This window comes from Hydra vulgaris, chromosome 15, assembly GCF_038396675.1.
Source record: "Hydra vulgaris chromosome 15, alternate assembly HydraT2T_AEP".
NCBI classification, from domain to species: domain Eukaryota; kingdom Metazoa; phylum Cnidaria; class Hydrozoa; order Anthoathecata; family Hydridae; genus Hydra; species Hydra vulgaris.
Window position 1 is genome coordinate 28568969 of NC_088934.1, and position 26246 is coordinate 28595214.

Below are 26246 nucleotides of genomic sequence, written 5' to 3' on the forward strand. Positions count from 1 at the left end.
GCAACAATTTTTTAGGCCATTGTTGGCTTAAGGAGGTGAACCCATTTTTTTTTATTTCTTTTATCTATTTTGTCAGAAAGAAATCTTTTAGTTCTTTAAATTCTGTTTCTCTATTCAAAAAATTTTTTCTCTATAGAATGTTTTTGGAAATATAAAGATAAAAAGTTTAGTGTTTGTAAGTTTTTGTAGAGAAAAACTACTTACTTGGCAATTAAAAATTAATGTGAGACTAATTTGATTATATGCCACTATTGTTTAAGAAATTTTATTATATGCTACCTCTGTTTAAGAAATTAACATTTTTGATTTGAAATGTTTAACTAAAATAATTAAATGTGAAGAGTTGGTTTAAAACAATATCAATTTATTATTTGTTTTTGTTCAATATAAGAAAAGTAATGAAAATTATTTGTTAATGAAACAGTTAATAAACCTAATATAAAACAAAGTTTAAATTTTTTTTTTTTTTTTTTTTTTTTTGTGTATCTTTTTTTAATTCAAGTTTTAATTTTAAATTTTTCTATTTCAGGGAGCACAATAATGAAGTGAACCAACTTATTACTAAAATGGACGATATGTCTTTTAAACTTGCTGTAAGTCTTGTGTTACTTGTCTTTTTGATAAAGAAAGATGTTCTTTTTTTATTAAATACTCATATTTTGTTAGTTAAATACTTTATCGATAATGTATTTTTGTTAATACTTAATTGATAACATACTTTTTTATTTGTTAATACTTAATTGACAACATACTTTTTTTATTTGTTTATACTTTAATGATCTATTTTTGTTAATACTTTTTTGGTAATGTATACTTTCGACTATCTGATATACTTTTTTTTTTAGGCATTAACAAAAGAAAGAGATACATTAGCAGTTCAAACTAGTGGTAAAATTCATCTTTATATTTTAGTTTTTTAATTATCTTTTATTCTTTAATTATTTTTTAATCATTCCATAACAAAAAATGCATAGATTTAATTAAATAAAATATGAACTAAATTGAATAAAGTTCAGGTGAATTTAGATTTAAGTAATTAAGTTATTGGTTTCCAATTAAAAAATGTTTACTAAGCATTAAACATAAAACAATGTTAAGGCATGCTTTAAAATGCATATCTTTAAAATGTAATAAAAACTATATATATATATATATATATATATATATATATATATATATATATATATATATATATATATATATATATATATATATATATATATATATATATATATAAAATTAACTTTACATAGAGTGATAGTCGTAATGCTTACTTTTTACCACTTCTGAACAAAACAACATTGTCAGACTTAATGCAGTGAATGGTATGGTAAAAAAAAAAATCCTTTGGTGTGTGTATTTAGCACATATTGATGTTATTATATGCTAAGTTTCATAGTTTTTACAAGAATTTGTATGTTTTTTTTTTTTGTTGTGATGGTCATAACGAAAAATCCAATGCTTAAAAACAATAAAAACAACCCAATCAATGATGTAACTATATATATATATATATATATATATATATATATATATATATATATATATATATATATATATATATATATATATATATATATATATATATATATATATATATATATATATATATATACATATATACATATATATATATATATATATATATATATATATATATATAAATATATATATATATATTTATATATATATATATATATATATATATATATATATATATATATATATATATATATATATATATATATATTACTATCTCGCCCTCACAATGTCGTGCGTAAACTTTTCTGTATATATGTCTACATACACAAGATTTTTATTGGCAGTAAAAATGGGTTCTTTTTTTTTAGTTGATCGTAATTTTAGCTTTGCAATTGTTTTCATACAAATTTTCTTTAAGGGTTGACCGTAATTCTTAAATAGGTTGTGATTTTTGGACACAGACTGGATTATCAGCTTTTGTTGGTTCAGTTTTCTTCCACTTAACCACAATAAGGTTGGATCATTCTTTTAAAGTGATTAGAGATAACAAAATATTCTACGATGTTCTTAATTTAGCATTATGATGCAAATACAATATTTGTACACTTGTTCAGTTAAAGTAGTTGGCTTCATTTTGCAATATAATATAACATTTGCAATAACTTTTTTATCAATAAGTTTAAATAAATAAAACTTTTAGTTAAAGAAAATTAAAACAAAAACACTTTTAAACAAAACAACAAAGAAAGCAAGGCTAGATTATTACAAATTCAGTAAGTTTTTACTGTTCAAAGATTTTGCAAAGTTTTTGTCACCAAAGATTAAATGTTATATAAACAATAAATTTTGTGTAAGCAATAAATATTTGCAATAAAAAATTATATTCTCTAATTAACAAAAAATTTTGAATTTTTTGTTAATTAGTGAATATAAATAAGTTGAATTAGTGAATGCAAAAGATTGTGATTGAAGCATTTAAGTTTAATAACAAAAAACCTTAAAACATTTTATTATGCTGTTTTCAAAAACATTGTTTAATTGTTGCATTGTGAATAAAGTTAATTTTTGATGCAATTTGATATTCACGAATGTATATATATATATATATATATATGAATATATATATACACACTCCTAGTCGGCGTTTACAGGGACATGTTTTTTTTGTTCCCGTTATGATTTTTTTTTACTTTTTTTATATTATTTTTATCATAATATATATTTTTTTTAATTTTATTTTATTTCTCTTTTTATTTATGCATATTTAAATTTATTATTATTATTGTTATTATTTTTTTTTTTTTGTAATTCACCTCCCCAAGGCCAAGAAGGCCATTACAGATGAGTAGGCTACTTGTGGTTATAACCCTCTCCCAACTCTATAACTCCGAAACACAAACCTGGAAAAACAAGGCCACTGCGTGGAGAAACAAGTTGATCACGGTACTACCAGGGACATTGTGGGAATCCAACTCAGAACCTCTTTCTTATGAAGTGAGCGCTCTACCACTACACCACTACTGCATTTTTATTATAAAGATATATTTTTTATATTTATTTTTGTTATTTTTATTTATTATATATTATATTTCATTTTTATTTTCATCTATTTACAAAACTGATTAATTACAGTTAGATAAACCTTGCCATATTTAAACCTTGCCGTAACCTTAACCCTAAGCCTGACCTTGATACTGACCTTAACCAAACCCTCAGTCGATGTAGCAGCACTCCCTTGCAAATCAGGCTATTTGATAGTTGATGTATGTACTTTTTGCTCTCTATAAAAGTTGCTTTCGGGGACATGTATTTTACAAAAAAACAATGCTTACAGAGACCAAAAAATACCAGGTACACAAAAATGTCCCCAATAATGCTGATGTCCCCCTAAGTATTCTTTTTTTGTAAATTCTGTACCCGTAAGTGATCGTGTGTGTGTATATATATATATATATATATATATATATATATATATATATATGTATATATATATATATATATGTCAACTTGTTTCTCCGCGCAGCGGCCTTGTTCGTCAAGGTTCGTGTTTCGAAGTTATAGAGTTGAGAGAGGGTTATGACCACAATTAAGTAGCCTCCTCATTTGTAGTGGCCTTCTGGGCCTTGGGGAGGTGAAATAACAAAAATATATATATATATATATATATATATTTATATATATTTATATATATATATTTATATATATATATATTTATATATATATATATAAATATATGTATATATATATATATATATATTTATATATATATATATATATATATATATATATATATATATATATATATATATATATATATATACTGTTTATTATTTTACATATTAGTTCACTAGTTTCTTTATTATTGATAATAAAGAAACTAGTGAACTGACTTTTTGAGTACTCTTAGTAAGATGCTTCAAACTTAAAACAGTACCTTACACTTTATAACATCTTTTTTTATAAGAGTTTTTCTTTTGATGGATTCCTTTTAAGGTCTAGCATAACCATCATTATGAATTTATTGTTATTTTAATAAGTTCATTGTTTTGCTAGCATTAATTTTATGTTTTATTTAATCTATTTTTCCGAAAGACATTGATTTTTTTTTTAAAAGGTTATTTTTAAATTAACTTAATTGTTTATGAATAGCAATTTTTTAATTAGTTTGATAATTGCTTATGAATAACAATTTTTAAATTAACTTGATTCTTATCTGAAATTATACAAGTTAGTCATATATGTGGTGATTTGATTTTAATGTAAAAACTTACAGAAAAATACAGAAATTTTGAAATTCATGCAAAGTTGACAACAGATTTTACCCACTCTTTTTATTGTCTTTAATTTCATATTAATATATAATAATAGATATTAAAATGGAAAAATGTTAAATAGTTATTGCAACTTGGAACCTATAGAATGAGAATGAATATTAGAGAATGATTAACTTCCAATACCAGCTAATAAAATAATGGTATCGAATATTATGAAAGTGCATTACAAAGCAATTGTAAAAATTTGACAAATCACACAAGATTGAGTTTTGATTGAAATGCCAAGAGATGATAGTTCATTTAAGCAACCAGCCCAAATTTAACAACAGTTGTCCATACCGAGATGAATAAAAGATTTGTAATGGTAGAGAACGGAATTGGATGTAAAGAAATGGCAAGCACGACAAAAAGAGGCAACCTTAACAGGTGATAACACTGCAATAAATTGTATATAATGTTTTCATTGATTATTTCCATTTTCTTCTTGGATTATCAATATAGGAATATCAACAGTTTTGTGATATTTGTTAACAGTAATTAACTGAGTTTAGTTTGGGTTAAAATTCACAAGTCATTGCAAGCCCCAAGCTGTCACAGAATTGGCTGCCTATTCTAAATGATCAAATATTGATAACTTTTTATCAACAAGTGGTATATAGTTGTATTGTCAGCAAATAAATCCACTTTAGATTTCACAAAGATTGTTAATAAAGACGAGAAACAATACAGGACCAAGTATAGAACCTTTTGGTATTCCAAAAGTTACTGGAAATGAAGAAGATTGTTGACTTTTGACAATGACTTTAATACTGCAGTTAGAAAGAAACGATTTAATAATTTCTAAAACTTTCTCAGATACACCATATGAAGTCGGCTTATGGAGAGGATCAGCATGGCAGACTTTATTAAAAGCCTCAAGAGTAATAGTCCTAACAGGTAGCCTTAACATCTACTATTTATTTAGTTATTTTTCATTTTCATATTTTTTTCATAAATCAACATATTTTGTTTTTTCTTTTCAAGAAAAGATCAATATACTTTTGAAAAACATAAAATTTTCCATGAAAAGTCCTGGAAATATCCTGGAATTTTTATTTAGTTATTGGCTGGCCACCCTGCAGTTTCTTTGAGATAGCAGGAGCTTATAAGACAGCACCTTTTTGCATTGATTTCTTGAAGTAATAAAATTAGTTCTCCAGAAAGCTGTACTTAAAAAAAGATGAATTACAATTAAAAATAATAGCTGCACAAGTGGAAACGATGGGGCAGATAACTTGAAACTTAAAACTTAAATTAATTTGAAACCGATAAGAAAGAATAAAAATTTACATCCTCGCCTGAATCCAGGGAAATATGTTGGAGTTGCAAGTATCAGCAGAAAAGGGAAAGGCATCACCCAAAGAACTGTCAGGAAGAATATCACAAAAGGAATCATGATCAGCTCTAAGAAAATAGTAAGAAGTGCAATTTTAGGATCAGATACAAATCAAAAAGTAAAGGTAAATAATTATGTAAAAGTACAAAAGTTATGACCTTTAGTGCCAGCAGATTTAGTTGTACTAGAGCAAGCCGTTCAGTGTGATGAACATTCAAACCATCATTATTAACACTATTGGCAGGTGGTTAAAGAGAAATAGATTGGTCAATATGATCAGAAATAACATTAAAGAACACAGTCTTAATAAGATGGAGGACGACAAAGAACAAAAACACATGAATTTTTTACCTCCAATTTCACAGTGAAGAATAGAGTAAGGTTAAAAATGGTATCCTTCTGTCTATTTATTCCAAATAGAGCAATTGTGCAGTAAAATTATCGCACAGCTTTTGGACAGTTAGACAGGAATTTTTTATTATGTCATCAAGACAATATACAATAAACTTTCAGTAGAGATTTCCCTAGATAGCATCTGTATTATTACATTGGCATCAGAGTTATTATTAGATCAGTGGTATCTGAATTTAAAAAAATTAAAAGTAGTTGCTGTTACAACCCTTTATCTCCAAAGCACAAGCTTTGCAGCAGTTTTGGTAAACAAAGCCACTGCACAAGTTGTACCCAGAACTTCAAGGCACATCTTGGGAATCAAACTCAAAATTACTTGCATATGAAGCTTGTGTGCTACCATTACACGGCTACCACATAGTTATATGATTTATATAATTACACAACTTAATTCACCTAACCTGTATGATTACTAACCAATAGTATGCAGTATGTGATTATTTGCAATTAATATAAACTCAGTTGTAAGCTTTGTAAGGCATTTTAATTTTTGTAATCATTGCAAGTATAGTTTTGTACTTATGATTTTTATTTTAGAATTGTATGCTGAAAATCTTTGTCTTTCATCTCAAGTAAAAACTATGGAAAAACATACTAGGTTAGTATTTTTAGTAAAAATTTTGGTAAACATTTTTTCAGATGTGCTGGTTTAACTTGCAATTATTGGAGAAACCTGGTCATTTTTTAGGTGCTTTTTAATTTTTGAAGGTGCCTGGCAACCCAGAAATACAAAATGAAGTGTTGGTTATCTGGAAAATCCTGCAGCGTACCAGGTAATTTCAAATTACCTGGTAAACATACTTAAATTATAGGGTACCTATCATCTTCCAGGGTACTTGAGCATTTGAAAAATTTACCTAGCTACAAGGGTAGCCAGGCACCTCCAAAAATTAGTTAGCAACTCCAAAAATTACCTAGAATAACAAAATATTTTGCCGGGTACCCATCTATATATATATATATATATATATATATATATATATATATATATATATATATATATATACAGCACTGTGCAAAAAAAAGTAGCGCCTAAGAAATTTTTTTAAAAATGTATATTTAAATAAATATAAGTAAATAATATTGAGTTTTTATTAAATTAAACTAAGATATTGTTTTAAATAAAGCTATATTTATTTATTTTAGTTAATGATTTCGTTAATAATATAATTTCAGTACTAATAAAATGCCAAAGATATCAATAAATGACAGAAATCACATTGTTTTACATGAAGAGGGCTATAGTCAAGTTAAAATAGCCAAATGTGTGGATTGTTCATGAGCCTCAGTTCAAAAAATAGTTAAAAAATATAATGAAACTGGTGGTGTAGTGGATAAAAATAAGTCTGGTTGTCCCAAGAAGTTAAGCTTACATGATGAACAGTTTTTAAAAATAACATCGTTATTTTTAAAAACTATTTCATTTTGTTTGACATTTTATCTTGAATATATTAAAACTCTCTTAGGTGCTACTTTCTTTTGCACAGTACTGTATATATATATATATATATATATATATATATATATATATATATATATATATATATATATATATATATATATATATATATATATATATATATATATATATATATATATATATACACAGTACTATATATATATATATATATATATATATATATAGTACTGTGTATATATATATATATATATATATATATATATATATATATATATATATAGTACTGTGTATATATATATATATATACATATATATATATATATATAATAGTCTAATAATCCCATCTATATATATATATAAATATATATATATATATATATATATATATATATATATATATATATATATATATATATATATATATATATATATATATATATATATATATAGATGGGATTATTAGACTATTATATATATATATATATGTATATATATATATATATATATGTATATATATATATATATATATATATATATATATATATATATATATATATAATAGTCTAATTGTATACTTTCTTTTATATACTTTTAAGTTTTTTTCAGTGATTCTTGGTGGCACATTAATATATTCACTTTCTTTGAATTCTTATAACATTATTTAAATCAAAGCGGTGTTTATTACACAAAGATTTATCTTGTCTTAAATATTTCTTTTAAAATAGATCAATAAAATAAAATCATCTAATACATACATCAACTTAAAAAACAATATAATTAATTTAATTTAACCTTAAACTTAATTACCCTGTAAATTCAAAAATAAAATTAAATAATTACTGACAAAAATCATTTTCATTTTTTTTTTAACTTTTGAATTCTTTTTTTGTGTTTTCTTGTTTGTTATTTATTTTATTTAATTTATCTATCATATTATCTGTTAATTGAGACAATCTTTTTTTTTTAATTATTTATAATGGTTATTTTTTTGTAATGCAATCTTATTTCTTAGTTTATACTCTTGGAAAAACTTTGTAACACAGTGCTCGGTGATTCAGAAGAAGAAGACAAAAATGTCCTTCCAAGAAATCCAAAAATGTTCTTCCAAGAAGAAGACAAAAATGTCTTCTTCTTGGCTTCGGCCATTATCTTTAGTTTGAAATTTATGTAGGTTGTAATATTTATTCAAAGGCAAAGTATAATGTCCAAAAAAACAAAAACAGAATAGAGCAATAAGTTATATTGCTGATTGCAGTCTAAGTAAAACATACTTAAATAAAGATAAGTAAAGTTTCAGTATATATGTCAACTGACAGGTTAGGATATAGGTTAATTTATAGACTAAAACCTGTTAAGATCTAAAAGCAAGAAATACACTGGCTACTGATTTAAGTAGACTAGTTTGAAAAAGGATTTTTCATCATCAGAGCTCCTTTCTTCAAAGAACATTTTTCAATATGCTATTATTATACAAGAGATAAGTGTTCTGAATATAAAAAACTATACTGTTGATAAATTAGTTACTGAATGACTGAATGACAAAAGTTTTTGACTTTAAGGTGGCCGAAAAAACAAAGGTATATGTTAAATGCAATTGTGTACAAGAAAATAAAATTTATGTTTTAGAACTTGGCTCTAAGAATAAATGAAGAAAAGGTTTATTAAAAATGGCAGTAGGTTTCCCTTGTTTAGCACAAATCAACTAAGTAATCGTTATAACATGGTCAAAGTAGACATTTCAGTTTACAATAATTTGCATAGACCTGAAATTTGGTACAGACCTTGGACAGTACTACAAATAAAATAATAAGTCCCCACCAATCCTGCATCTGCAAAAAAAAGTTATTCTAGGTCAAAGGTTGAAAAGAATGGTTTTTCATATTTTTCCGGTAAACAGTAAGTTTTATCCACACAAAAAAAAAATAGTTCAAGCAAATGTTTTAAATCATAAAATTACCTACAAAAATTGTCTTTATACTTTTTTTTCTAAAAATCACTATTGCTGAAATATTGCAAATCTTAAAATTGAAGAAGTCTTATTTGACATAATCTGTATAATATGTTTTATTACATATTAGTATAATTACTATATACTATTATATATATTGGTATGCTATATCTTCTTTGCTTTTTTTTTTCTTCTTCATCTTCTTCCTCTTCTATTTGTTCTTTTTTCTAATGTGAAAAAGATATATCAGCTGTCTCACCATTAATATCATCAAAATCTTCATTTGTTGAAATTGATTCAACATTGGAGCAAGACTGGCCTCGACAATTAGTACATAATGGTGAGCACACTACAACCCTTTTTGCAATTGCAAAAGATGGTATTAAGAAGTCTCCAAAGCAGTTCAATTATGGATAGGCAATCAACTGGTCCCAGCAGACTGTGATTTCCAATCACAGTCAGCTGGGACCAGTTGATTGCCTATCCATAATTGAACTTGATAATATGCCCGATATAAGTGTTGACCTGCAGAAGCAGATGTTGGAGGAAGACAAGATAGTTGCACTCTTTTATTATTCTGTGTATTTTTGACAAAATATATATCTATACTTGTATAACAATTTTTTTTGGAGCTCCATATACAGCCAGAAGATGCTGTTCAAATATTTCACCATAAATAACAAGATCTAGTTATGGTGTTTGATTTTCTTGTGTAAATGAAATTTTTGGGGTAACAATTTGAATGATAACCAATATGTGAAGCGTGTTATTACCTTTTTAAGTATTTACATTCATATCAGCGTTGTCTGCAACACTTTAAATAAATGTGACTGTTTGTGGTGGTAAGATAATTGGTGGATGATGAAGAACTGATTATGCCTCATACATCACAGTAGTCATTGTAGGATGTGCATAAACCAAATAATGAAAAGATTTGTATAAGGCATTTTGAACCAAACCGTAGAACCAAACCTAATTGTAATTTCAATTTAAAAGATCTAGGCCTAACAGCAGACATAAAACTGTGACTGAAACTTGTACACACTATTTTAGATGTTCTAATTTAGATTGTTTATTTCTAAGAATTACTCACTCCAATATCTCCAATATATTGCTGGTAATATGTTCAAACATTTGACTAAAAAAAATGAAAGTGTATGAAATGCATAATATTCGGCATAAAATATATATATTTGTTAAATCCAAAGAGTCATCCAAGTCGGCCTGATGATGCAGCAAAATATGTTACTGCACAAATTGAGTATGAGGGAGGGATAATTGGTATTATCAAAGACTGATAATTAGATGTCCTTTCAAATGCCGCAGTTTTTAAATTTGAAATCATCTTCATCTTTATTTTTGACTTTTTTTATTTTTGCAAATACTTTTTGAACTCAATGAAAACTGTCAATCATCACTATTTTCAATGTATTTAAATTTTTGTTTCATCAAATCATTTGTAGATTTTTTCTTAAGGACAACCGATTTTAACAACTATTATGGTACCTAGCCTCAGCAGCAACTAAATTATGTCCATACTTGTGCAGTAACATATTTTGCTACATCATCAGGCTGACTTGGATGACTCTTTGGATTTAAGGGTAACGAATATATATATTTTATGCCGAATATTTTGCACTTTCATTTTTTCAGCCTCTTTATTCTCTTCACAGCAAAATAAACAATATATTTTAAAACAAAAATTGGACTCACTCGCGAGAGCTCTAGCACAAGGTGGACTAATTTTAAATGTACTGGTTTAATCCATTTGTTGGTGTTTTTTAATGCCGTAATAGCACTCTTCCAAGTATATACTTAACAGCACTGCACATAATTGTCACAGACTTCTGACCCTTAAGGTACTCAAGCAGCCTGTCAACACTAAAATTAATTAAAGTCTTCATTCCGCGATCAACAACAACTGTTTCACTTGTTGTTAAAAGTTTACTAAAAAAAAAACATAATTGTGACATTTTAAAAAAAGTATTAAGTAGTACAAAGTGATATGAGACTTAACAATAATGTTATATGAGAAATACTTAACAATAATGTTATATGAGAAATACTTAACAATAATGTTATATGAGAAATACTTAACAATAATGTTATATGAGAAATACTTAACAATAATGTTATATGAGAAATACTTAACAATAATGTTATATGAGAAATACTTAACAATAATGTTATATGAGAAATACTTAACAATAATGTTATATGAGAAATACTTAACAATAATGTTATATGAGAAATACTTAACAATAATGTTATATGAGAAATACTTAACATTAATGTTATATGAGAAATACTTAACAATAATGTTATATGAGAAATACTTAACAATAATGTTATATGAGAAATACTTAACAATAATGTTATATGAGAAATACTTAACAATAATGTTATATGAGAAATACTTAACAATAATGTTATATGAGAAATACTTAACAATAATGTTATATGAGAAATACTTAACAATAATGTTATATGAGAAATACTTAACAATAATGTTATATGAGAAATACTTAACAATAATGTTATATGAGAAATACTTAACAATAATGTTATATGAGAAATACTTAACAATAATGTTATATGAGAAATACTTAACAATAATGTTATATGAGAAATACTTAACAATAATGTTATATGAGAAATACTTAACAATAATGTTATATGAGAAATACTTAACAATAATGTTATATGAGAAATACTTAACAATAATGTTATATGAGAAATACTTAACAATAATGTTATATGAGAAATACTTAACAATAATGTTATATGAGAAATACTTAACAATAATGTTATATGAGAAATACTTAACAATAATGTTATATGAGAAATACTTAACAATAATGTTATATGAGAAATACTTAACAATAATGTTATATGAGAAATACTTAACAATAATGTTATATGAGAAATACTTAACAATAATGTTATATGAGAAATACTTAACAATAATGTTATATGAGAAATACTTAACAATAATGTTATATGAGAAATACTTAACAATAATGTTATATGAGAAATACTTAACAATAATGTTATATGAGAAATACTTAACAATAATGTTATATGAGAAATACTTAACAATAATGTTATATGAGAAATACTTAACAATAATGTTATATGAGAAATACTTAACAATAATGTTATATGAGAAATACTTAACAATAATGTTATATGAGAAATACTTAACATTAATGTTATATGAGAAATACTTAACAATAATGTTATATGAGAAATACTTAACAATAATGTTACATGAGAAATACTTAACAATAATGTTATATGAGAAATACTTAACAATAATGTTATATGAGAAATACTTAACAATAATGTTATATGAGAAATACTTAACAATAATGTTATATGAGAAATACTTAACATTAATGTTATATGAGAAATACTTAACAATAATGTTATATGAGAAATACTTAACAATAATGTTATATGAGAAATACTTAACAATAATGTTATATGAGAAATACTTAACAATAATGTTATATGAGAAATACTTAACAATAATGTTATATGAGAAATACTTAACAATAATGTTATATGAGAAATACTTAACAATAATGTTATATGAGAAATACTTAACAATAATGTTATATGAGAAATACTTAACAATAATGTTATATGAGAAATACTTAACAATAATGTTATATGAGAAATACTTAACAATAATGTTATATGAGAAATACTTAACAATAATGTTATATGAGAAATACTTAACAATAATGTTATATGAGAAATACTTAACGATAATGTTATATGAGAAATACTTAACGATAATGTTATATGAGAAATACTTAACAATAATGTTATATGAGAAATACTTAACAATAATGTTATATGAGAAATACTTAACAATAATGTTATATGAGAAATACTTAACGATAATGTTATATGAGAAATACTTAACAATAATGTTATATGAGAAATACTTAACAATAATGTTATATGAGAAATACTTAACAATAATGTTATATGAGAAATACTTAACATTAATGTTATATGAGAAATACTTAACAATAATGTTATATGAGAAATACTTAACAATAATGTTATATGAGAAATACTTAACATTAATGTTATATGAGAAATACTTAACGATAATGTTATATGAGAAATACTTAACAATAATGTTATATGAGAAATACTTAACATTAATGTTATATGAGAAATACTTAACAATAATGTTATATGAGAAATACTTAACAATAATGTTATATGAGAAATACTTAACATTAATGTTATATGAGAAATACTTAACAATAATGTTATATGAGAAATACTTAACAATAATGTTATATGAGAAATACTTAACAATAATGTTATATGAGAAATACTTAACAATAATGTTATATGAGAAATACTTAACAATAATGTTATGAGAAATACTTAACATTAATGTTATATGAGAAATACTTAACAATAATGTTATATGAGAAATACTTAACAATAATGTTATATGAGAAATACTTAACAATAATGTTATATGAGAAATACTTAACAATAATGTTATATGAGAAATACTTAACAATAATGTTATATGAGAAATACTTAACAATAATGTTATATGAGAAATACTTAACAATAATGTTATATGAGAAATACTTAACATTAATGTTATATGAGAAATACTTAACAATAATGTTATATGAGAAATACTTAACAATAATGTTATATGAGAAATACTTAACAATAATGTTATATGAGAAATACTTAACAATAATGTTATATGAGAAATACTTAACAATAATGTTATATGAGAAATACTTAACAATAATGTTATATGAGAAATACTTAACATTAATGTTATATGAGAAATACTTAACAATAATGTTATATGAGAAATACTTAACAATAATGTTATATGAGAAATACTTAACAATAATGTTATATGAGAAATACTTAACAATAATGTTATATGAGAAATACTTAACAATAATGTTATATGAGAAATACTTAACAATAATGTTATATGAGAAATACTTAACAATAATGTTATATGAGAAATACTTAACAATAATGTTATATGAGAAATACTTAACAATAATGTTATATGAGAAATACTTAACGATAATGTTATATGAGAAATACTTAACAATAATGTTATATGAGAAATACTTAACATTAATGTTATATGAGAAATACTTAACAATAATGTTATATGAGAAATACTTAACAATAATGTTATATGAGAAATACTTAACAATAATGTTATATGAGAAATACTTAACATTAATGTTATATGAGAAATACTTAACAATAATGTTATATGAGAAATACTTAACAATAATGTTATATGAGAAATACTTAACATTAATGTTATATGAGAAATACTTAACAATAATGTTATATGAGAAATACTTAACAATAATGTTATATGAGAAATACTTAACAATAATGTTATATGAGAAATACTTAACAATAATGTTATATGAGAAATACTTAACAATAATGTTATATGAGAAATACTTAACAATAATGTTATATGAGAAATACTTAACAATAATGTTATATGAGAAATACTTAACAATAATGTTATATGAGAAATACTTAACATTAATGTTATATGAGAAATACTTAACAATAATGTTATATGAGAAATACTTAACAATAATGTTATATGAGAAATACTTAACAATAATGTTATATGAGAAATACTTAACAATAATGTTATATGAGAAATACTTAACATTAATGTTATATGAGAAATACTTAACAATAATGTTATATGAGAAATACTTAACAATAATGTTATATGAGAAATACTTAACAATAATGTTATATGAGAAATACTTAACAATAATGTTATATGAGAAATACTTAACATTAATGTTATATGAGAAATACTTAACAATAATGTTATATGAGAAATACTTAACAATAATGTTATATGAGAAATACTTAACATTAATGTTATATGAGAAATACTTAACAATAATGTTATATGAGAAATACTTAACAATAATGTTATATGAGAAATACTTAACAATAATGTTATATGAGAAATACTTAACAATAATGTTATATGAGAAATACTTAACAATAATGTTATATGAGAAATACTTAACAATAATGTTATATGAGAAATACTGAACAATAATGTTATATGAGAAATACTGAACAATAATGTTATATGAGAAATACTTAACAATAATGTTATATGAGAAATACTTAACAATAATGTTATATGAGAAATACTTAACAATAATGTTATATGAGAAATACTTAACAATAATGTTATATGAGAAATACTTAACAATAATGTTATATGAGAAATACTTAACAATAATGTTATATGAGAAATACTTAACAATAATGTTATATGAGAAATACTTAACAATAATGTTATATGAGAAATACTTAACAATAATGTTATATGAGAAATACTTAACAATAATGTTATATGAGAAATACTTAACAATAATGTTATATGAGAAATACTTAACAATAATGTTATATGAGAAATACTTAACAATAATGTTATATGAGAAATACTTAACAATAATGTTATATGAGAAATACTTAACAATAATGTTATATGAGAAATACTTAACAATAACCAAATGTGTTAACTGCAAAAGCCAGATGAAATATTGTTTAAGACAAACTGAACGCGCATAATTTCGTATAATGCGATGAAATACTTTTAGCGTTTAAAACTTAGTTTGAAACAGAAAATTTAGTTTAAAAAATCTTGCGAAAAAATATTTGTTAATTATTTATCATAACAGGTTTCATAAAAATGGCTTTAAAAAAATTGTATTTAAAAAAATTAATTAATAAAAATTATACTTAATTAATACTTTTAAATTTTTTTTCATATCACAATGATAAAAACCTAATTCATTTTAGAACGGCTAAACAATAAATAAAAACCCCTAAAACTTTTAATTAAATGTAATTTATTTTAGAACAGCTAAACAATAAATAAAACCCCCTAAATCTTTTGATTAAATGTAATTTATTTTAGAACGGCTAAACAAATAAAACCCCCTAAAACTTAGCAAAATTTTGTTGTTCTAATCCAAGATCAGAGAAAAGTCACAGAAACTTTTTTTTTATGTAAATAGTAAAATGCACTAGCAAAACCACAAAAGTTTTTATCCTTTTCCCTTGAATAACCTTTTTTGTAGATGTCACTAGGGACTTTTTATATTTTTAATAATGTTTCTAGCTTCGGTACCAATTTTCAGCTCTATGTGAATTTTTGCTAACCTTCAACTATTTTTTTTTACTATTTTGACTGCATTAAAAAGTAATATATTTGGATTTATTATATTTAAATCATATTTGATAAATGAAATATTTTTGAAATGGCACACTGGTTTAAGAGAAATATGAAATGGCACACTGGTTTAAGAGAAATATTTATGAAATGGCACACAGGTTTAAGAGAAAAATAGTACTTACTATTATTACTTATTAAACTTGCAAAATGGAGTAATACATTGATTATTGATTATAACTTCTTAACTAAACTTCGTTGATTTGTTATAATCAACGAAGTTTAGTTAAGAAGTAGAATAATTTTTGTTTTTTTATAAGAAACTGGTATTAGAAACCTCAAGAAACCTTAAGAAACTCTTAAGAAACTCTTAAGAAACTTTTATTATTAGATAAATAGAACCCTCTTAAATAAAAAACATTTTTTTAATTAGTTATCAAGGTTGATAGGGTGTAAAAGAAAATGGATTTAGGTGAAGAATTCCATCTTGAAAACACATTAGTCTTAATTTTTTTTGTTTTTTTTTTTGTTCTTTTTGGATGGCTGAAAAGATAATAAAACGGACGTAATAAAAGTTTATGGTTTATATTTTCCTAATCTTTTCAATAAAGGAAATATTTCTGTAGTTAATAGAGTTCGTAATTTCTGGAGAAAAAGGTGGGTAAAGATTAAAAAGAAACAGGTAGAAGCACAAAAAATCGGAGAGAATATATTGCAGATTATAGAAAAAAGCTTCAATTAAGAAAAAAGATGTTTAACCTTGTATCTATTTGATAGCTAAAGTAATATATTCTGGTGATTTTTACTTCAACATATATCAATGCTAGAAATTCTCTTCAATTGTTTGCAATCTTACAAATAGCACCTGTTTGCCATAGTAGATGACTCACAACTGCATTCTGATTTTGCAGAATATGGGTTTCTCTTCATGGGCTATATGGTAGCAACCTTTATAATCTTAAATGATTTACTAAATTTGTTGTTGGGACATTAACTTCCTATGGTTCTATATAAAATTCAAATCATGTTGATTCAAAACTAACTTTATGCTAATTAAAAGTTATCAAATACCAGAGTAAACACTACTATCTGTTTTACAAGCTGTAGCATCAAGTAACTATGATATTAAACGATTATGATACCAAAATTTAAGGTATTAAGTAACAAGTAAAGTTCAAGGTTTCACTGAGATTTGGTGGCATTGAATAAAAGTGCTTTTTTTTTCTACATTATTCTCTTTAATTTGTCCTGAAGAAAAAAAAGGTCATCAAATTTTCAATAAGGTTATATTGTGGCTTACCTAGCCACAGCCCAAAGATGTATCAGATAATGATTTTGCTCAACACCAAAAAAAGAATTTCAAACTGTTCGAGCATACACAGTTTTCTTTTTGTATATTAAAAAATAATTTCTATTTCAAAAAAATCACTTTTGTGAAAAATTTTATTATTTTTTAAAAATGACTTTTCTTCATACATTTTTTAAAGGATACTCTCTACTTTGTTATGACAAAAAAAAATTAAATGATATACTCTACTTGTTATTAAATAACACACTCTACTTAGTATTAAATGACACACTCTACTTATTATTAAATGACACACCCTACTTATTAAATGACACACCCTACTTATTAAATGACACACTCTACTTATTAAATGACACACTCTACTTATTATTAAATGGCACACCCTACTTATTAATAAATGACACACCCTACTTATTATTAAATGACACGCTCTACTTATTAAATGACATACCCTACTTATTATTAAATGACACACTACTTATTATTAAATGACACACTCTACTTCTTTTTAAATGACACACTCTACTTATTAAATGACACACTCTACTTATAATGACTAAAAAAATTTATTTATTTTTCATTCTTTTCGCTTTTTCTGAAAAATTTGTCTAGATTTGGCACTTATTTCAAAAATTAACCTGTTTAAAATATAATACTAGTTTATTGATCTAAGTACGCAAAGCTAAACACTCAATTATTGTTTTTTAAAATTGCTTTACTTGGGGTGAATTATTGAAATTGTGAACAAAATTTCATTTTCTATATTGTTTTTCTGTTAAAACCTTATTATATGGTAAATTAAGATAAAATAAATGTTTTTTCAAAATTTTTAGATTTATTCAAAAATTATTTATTCAAAATCATTTAGTTTAAAATTAAATCATTATGTTTCTCTTTTTTTTCGAAATTGTTGTTTCATTAAATAAAATTTCATCTTGTATAACAGAGCGCAGAAAAAACAAATTAATCATCAAATGAAAGAAATTGAATCTCTGAAAAAAATGGACTTGACCACAAAAGAAACATTATCTCAAGTTATAAAAGTGGTGCGTATTTATGAGATAGTATATTCTATATATTATATATACATATATATATATATATATAAATATATATATATATATATATATATATATATATACATATATATATATATATATATATATATATATATATATATATATATATATATATATATATATGTATATATATATATATATATATATATATATATTATATATATATATATATATATATATATATATATATGTATATATTTATTTAGATATGTATGTATATTTATGTATATTATGTATATATATATATATATGTATATATATATATATATATATGTATATATTTATTTAGATATGTATGTATATTTATGTATATTATGTATATATATGTGTGTGTATATATATATATATATATGCGCATATATATGCATATATATATATATCTGAACAGATATATATATATATATATATATATATATATATATATATATATATATATATATATATATATATATATATATCTATATATATAAATATATTTATATATATATATATATATATATATATATATATATATATATATATATATATCTGAACAAGCTGAAGTAACTTTTTTATTTCTTTTTGATGAGTTTTACACTAAATAGTTGTAAAAAAAAGGTTAAATGGACACGAGCGCAATGAAGAGAGTAATACTGTTTGTACAAGATATTATACTTTAGAGTTAAAAATAGATATAAAAGGTAGCAAGGATGCATCCCTGACGAGTAATGCTAGTCATTTTTTATCAGGCTCTCCGAAACATCATTAGTGAATATATTGTGTCTTTTAGGATTGAGTTTCACCTACATTAGTCCACCTCTTAATTCTAATTGGATCTTGTAACACCGTGATTTTTGTTATCTTTCTACTTTCCCCTTTTGGTTTATATGTGTGTGTATATATGTGTATATATGTATATGTTTGTATATGTATATATGTGTGTGTATATATATATATATATATATATATATATATATATGTATGTATGTATGTATGTATGTATGTATGTATGTATGTGTTATGTGTGTATGTACGTGTGCAAGCATGTGTGTATACATATGTATGTATATATATATATATATATATATATATATATATATATATATATATATATATATAAATATATATATATATATATATATATATATATATATATATATATATATATATATATATATAAATATATATATATATATATATATATATATATATATATATATATATATATATATGTCTGTATGTATATATATGTATGTGTGTATGTATATATGTGTATGTCTGTATGTATATATATGTATGTTTGTATGTATATGTGTATATATATACATATTCAAGTACTTGTTTTTGTTAGTTTGTACTTAGTTTTATTTCATTGTTATAAATTTTGTTGTTGATTTTGTTATATTTTCAACATTTATTTTTTTCTATTAACATCAACATATCTAGCTTGATCAGGTTTAATTCCTTCTTTAAGCAAATACATTAAGTTTTCTATTTCATGTTCTATTTTTTTAGACTTTGCGCGTTGGTCATGATTTTTTATTAAGAGTCTGAGTTTATAATTTCTATTACATAGGCGATGTCTAAATTATCATCATTATTATAATTTTTTACTTTATGCTTCACTAGAGTGTCTTTGTTTTGTTCTAAACTTCTGTTCAAAATATCTTTTTATTTAAATTTTTTTTTTTACCCTTTCTCTCCTAATTTTTCCCTTATTTCACTTGGGCTTGACAGTTCGGTCTTGTCCTTATGCATATATCAAATCCATCAATCTTAATGGTTGAAAGTTAGTTTGCGTAATTAGATAAACCTATTTTTAATCAAGACTTGTAGTTTTGGCATTTGCAGGAACTTCTAATCAAATAAGCTTAGAAGTTTAGAAGTTGTGTAGTAGAAAATATGCATTACATATTATTAATGGATTCTTACAAACTTTTTTTTTTTTAGTTTCTTCAAACTGATAAACCAATAACTCTTTTTTTTAGAACTACTACACAACTTCTAAACTTCTAAGCTTATTTGATTAGAAGTTCCTGCAAATGCCAAAACTACAAGTCTTTATTAAAAATAGGTTTATCTAATTACGCAAACTAACTTTCAACCATTAAGATTGATGTTGATTTTTCATTAGTATGACCTCCAGCAACTTAAGAGTAAGGGAAAGATTGCTGATGTTCAAATTGACAAGCTCAAGAAGGAAATATGTGATTTTCTTGTCTTAATGTGTACATAGATTATAAAGAAAAGCTTTTTCTCTTCACTGTTTGCTTGCTGTCTGATGTCTGATCACCATTTATGGTTGAATTTCCACAAAAAAATATGAATATTTCTTTTACAAACTTTTGATGAAGCTTGTTACTTATGTATTGTTATATATTAACTTATATTAGTTTACCTGTTTATATATAAAGTTTATTAAGAAAAGAAAGATTCTGTTTTTAATGTAATTGTTTCCTCCTTAAATTCTCCTTATTTTTTCTTTCAAAAAATTGTCGTTCGCAACAAATCTTCTTAAATATTAGCAAAATATCTCCTTAAATCCCCTTAAAATCCTTATTTTTAGCCTCAGTTTTAATAGTGGAAACCATATATATATGTATATATATATATATATATATATATATATATCTATATATATATATATATATATATATATATATATATATATATATATTTATATATATGTATATATATATATATATATATATATATATATATATATATATATATATATATATATATATATATATATATATATATATATATATATATATATATATATATATATATATATATATATGTATATATATATATATATATATATATATATATTTATATATATATAATTAAAAATTATATATTATATTTATATATAATTAAATATTATATATATGTAATTAAATATTATATATATATAAAATTATACATGTTTATATAAAATTATATATTATATATAAATAATTGATAAGGAGTGGAAATATTTTTATGAAGTAAAATAAAGTTGTTTTTTTTAATTAGTTTATAATGGAAAATCTAAATTTTAAATAAGTTTTGGAATAAAAAGTAAAATTTATGCTTTCATGCTTTTTGCTTGTGTGCATGTGTTTTATACTTGATGTGGTAGTGATGTAGTAGTAAAGTGCTCGCTTCATAAGTGATAGGTTTCGAGTTCGATCCCCACCATGTCCCTGGTAGTACTGTGCTTAACTTGTTTCTTTGTGCAGCGGCCTTGTTTGTCAAAGTTTGTGTTTCTGAGTTATAGAGTTGAAAAAGGGTTATAACTACAATTAAGTAAACCCCTTGTCTGTAGTAGCCTTCTCAGGCTTGGGCAGGTGAATTAACATTAAAAAAAACTTCCTTATTTTTCTCAAAAACTTTTTTTCAACAAAATCTTTGTATATTTATTGTTAAATAGTAATATTAAATAATATTTGTTCAGGCAGAATATGTAAAACAAGAAAGAGACAACCTAACTGATATAATGAACCAAAAAAAAAGTGAGGAAGTTTTGGCTTCTCATCAAGAAAGTGTTGAGCTGAAAAGATTGCAACATAATTTGAAGGTGGATTTTTTTTTTTTAGTTCTAATTATGCTCAAATGTAAATATACAAGTGACATTTTGCATTTAAAATAACAATAATTAATTTCAACATAACAAGATCTTTCTAAAAAAATTCTCTAAAATTTGTTTTCGGTTTTCTTGAACAACCACTGAAACATTTTGCATCTAATCCTTATTGTCTACATTCAATGTTTGTTTGTGTTTGTCATTTATATATCTGCTTAAAAACTACTTCTGAGCATTTTTCTGATCTTGGAAAAATCTTAAGTTCTCCTTTTTTTATTCTGTCTTATGCTCATAACTGAATTGTCTTTTAATATTGCTCATAACTGAATTGGACTCCCAGATATTTAATATTTTTCTGAGAAAATACAATATTCCAATATATTGGTCTTTTTTTTTCTATGCATTTCATTTTAAAATTTGAATTTTAAGGTAAATTGTTTTCATAAGTTTCAATATATTGGCGGTTTTTTTTATTTCATTTTAAAATTTGATCTATCAAAAAAAAAAAATTGTCATCTTTTTAATTCTTTTGATTTCTAGTTAAGTAATATTGTCTTAAAAATAATTCTTTAGTTGGAAGTTGGTTCTAAGGTAAAAAAGAAATATCTAACATGTTTAACATTTTGAATATTTGTAAGCATCTTTATTTTGGCGTAAAAAACTTGATGTTAGAACAATTTTAAAAAATTATAATAGCTTCTTTGATCATAGAGGACACTGCAGCTTTGGAAAGAAATCCAGTTATGAAAAAAAGTGTCTTTATGTCAGTAACAATATAAAACATGTTTATTTTATATTTTTATTTAGTTTAAAAATAAATTATTGAATATAATTCTCAAATGCAATATTAGTAATAAACACTTTAATAAATCTTATACCTAAAATGATTTGTACTACACCTTTCTTTTATGTAAATGATTTGTAGTACACCTTTCTTTTATGTAAATGATTTGTACTACACCTTTCTTTTGTGTAAATTTTTGTACTCCACCTTTCTTTTGTGTAAATGATTTGTATTCCACCTTTCTTTTATGTAAATGATTTGTACTCCACCTTTCTTTTGTGTAAATGATTTGTACTCCACCTTTCTTTTGTGTAAATGATTTGTACTCCACCTTTCTTTTGTGTAAATGATTTGTACTCCACCTTTCTTTTGTGTAATTTTGATTATTTTGTTAATAGCTCAATGTTGTTTTAAACTATTACTGTAAAACTATTACTGTAAAACTATTACTGTAAAACTATTGCTGTAAAACTATTACTGTAAAACTATATTATTCAACTATATACATATTTAAATAAATGAGGTTTTACTTTTGAAACTGACGTATTTTAATAAATAACATTTTACTTTTTCAAAATGATTTTCATTTAAATAATTTAAAGTAAAATATTGGTGATCATCATATAATAGAAACAGAAATTTAAAATCGATAGTAAAAATAAGTAATAGGAAATTATAATGCTAGAGGGAAAACTCCAAGATAAACTCCCCCTAAAGCTGCTAATGAATCACGCTTCATTTAATTAAACAATTTTTTTTGGGAGAAAAATGTGTCTCTAATGCAGCACAGTATAATCAAAGACTAAAGTCATTGGCAAGGTATCTTAAAAATGTGTGACATTCACATTAGGAGGCAGTTGAGTTAGAATTTGCGATCATAAAATCTATATATCTTTCACAGCATAACAGTGTAGTATGTCAGTTTTTGGAGTAATAGTTTTTGGTCTTCTACCAGATTTTTTTAGATTGATGCTATCTGTTGGCTTGATGTTCTGAATAATATTAAAAACAATTCTTTTTTTGGCCATAACTGTATATATGTATATATATACATATATATATATATATATATATATATATATATATATATATATATATATATATATATATATATATATATACATATATATATATATATATATATATATATATATATATATATATATATATATATATATACATATATATATATATATATATATATATTTTAAACATCTTCGCTTTCAACAAGGCTGCAAGCAACCACTAATTAGAAGTGGAAGTTACTGATAGAGAAAAGATGAAGATTGTAGAACAAGATAACGATTGACGGACGACTTAAAGGATTGCAAATTGTATGAATCAGGAAAACAAGATAAAGGAAACGAATTCCAAAGAGCTGATGTTCGAGGAAAAAAACAAGACGAATAAGCGTTTTTGTAGCACTTAGGAACAGTTGCAGAAAAAGGATTAGATGACAAGTTAATTGAATGACGAGTAACACGAGAATGAATTTTAGTAGATGGCACAAGAGACGCTAGCTCTTTAGAGCAGTGTCCATTATAGTATTTGTAGAAAAGAGAAAGAGAAGCAACATTATAACGATGTGATAATGGTTGGAGGTTGGCTGCAAGAGCAGGTCCAACTATGTTTACAATGCGTTTTTGCACCTTGTCTAAAAGAGAAAGGGCATCATTAGAAGATCTGCCCCAGATATGGCAACAGTATTCCATACAAGGCCGGATTTGAGATTTATAGAGATAAAGAATAGAATCCGAAGTAAGAAAGTGACAAGCTGGATAAAGAGATGCAATCTTAGCAGATGCTAATTTTGCAACTGATTTGATAAATGGTTTCCAAGAAAGATCGGAAGTAAGAGTTAATCCTAGAAGATGAAGAGTAGATGAATCATCGAGTACATCACCGTTCATAAATATAGGAAGATCTAAATTATTGCAATAACGATTGGCTAAAAAAAATTGAGTTTTATCTGTATTGAAGTTCATCAGCCACTGTGAGCCCCATGCTGTAGCAGAAGTGAGATCCTTTTCAAGCTCAAATGCCCCATCCAAGCAATCAGAGAGTGTTAGTTTCTTATCACGACAAGAATAAATGGTAGTATCATCAGCAAACAATGCCACCTTAGATGTGAGAATATCTGGAAGGTCGTTAATGTAAGTTAAAAAGAGTATAGGGCCAAGGATAGAACCTTAAGGAACTCCTGAAGTTACAGAATAAGAAGAAGAGTGCTGTCCATCAAGGACAACTTTTATACTACGATTGGAAAGGAAGGATTCAATAATCTTAAAGATGTTGCCAGATGCACCATAAAAAGAAAGCTTATGGAGACGACCAGCATGCCAAACTTTATAAAAAGCTTTTAAAATGTCAAGAGCGATGGCCTTAACCTCTCCACCTTTATCTAATGCACGATAAAACCTATCAGTTATTACTGTTAGCAAATCAACTGTAGAACGAGAAGATCGAAATCCATACTGATGGTCAGAAAGAATAGTTTTGAGAGTATAGACAACAGCTCCGGACAACACTTCTGCAAGACAATAACAGGTATGTTGTCCGGGCCACAAGCTGTAGAAGATTCTAGGCAGGAAATCACTTTAGATACAGAAGCTGGAGTGGTACGAATGTCAAGCAATGGATCAACCTGTTTGTTGGCAATATCAGGTAGAACGCAACTAGTAGAATCAAGAGATAATATTGATAAAAAGTTTTTAGCAAACAATTAAGCTTTGTCTTTAGGTGAGGTGACAAAGTCTGAACCATACAAGAGAGGTGGAATTAAAGATTTGCCCTTATTATTAGTACAATTAAAGATTCTCCAGTCACGAGAGCCTAATTTTTGAGATGAGATATGAGATTTTATGA

General features: G+C 24.2%; 1 protein-coding gene across 3 annotated transcripts in view; it reads left to right on the top strand.

Annotated features, from left to right (window-relative positions):
- The window catches only part of LOC101235239 (putative leucine-rich repeat-containing protein DDB_G0290503), an 81218-nt gene that overhangs the window by 50636 nt on the left and 4336 nt on the right, over nucleotides 1-26246 (top strand). For all 3 annotated transcript variants that reach the window (XM_065818672.1, XM_065818674.1, XM_065818673.1), the window contains 5 exons: nucleotides 530-593; nucleotides 846-888; nucleotides 6580-6640; nucleotides 18915-19014; nucleotides 22469-22591. In XM_065818672.1, coding sequence (XP_065674744.1) covers nucleotides 530-593; nucleotides 846-888; nucleotides 6580-6640; nucleotides 18915-19014; nucleotides 22469-22591 — 391 coding nt within the window. The remainder of the gene's footprint in view (nucleotides 1-529; nucleotides 594-845; nucleotides 889-6579; nucleotides 6641-18914; nucleotides 19015-22468; nucleotides 22592-26246) is intronic.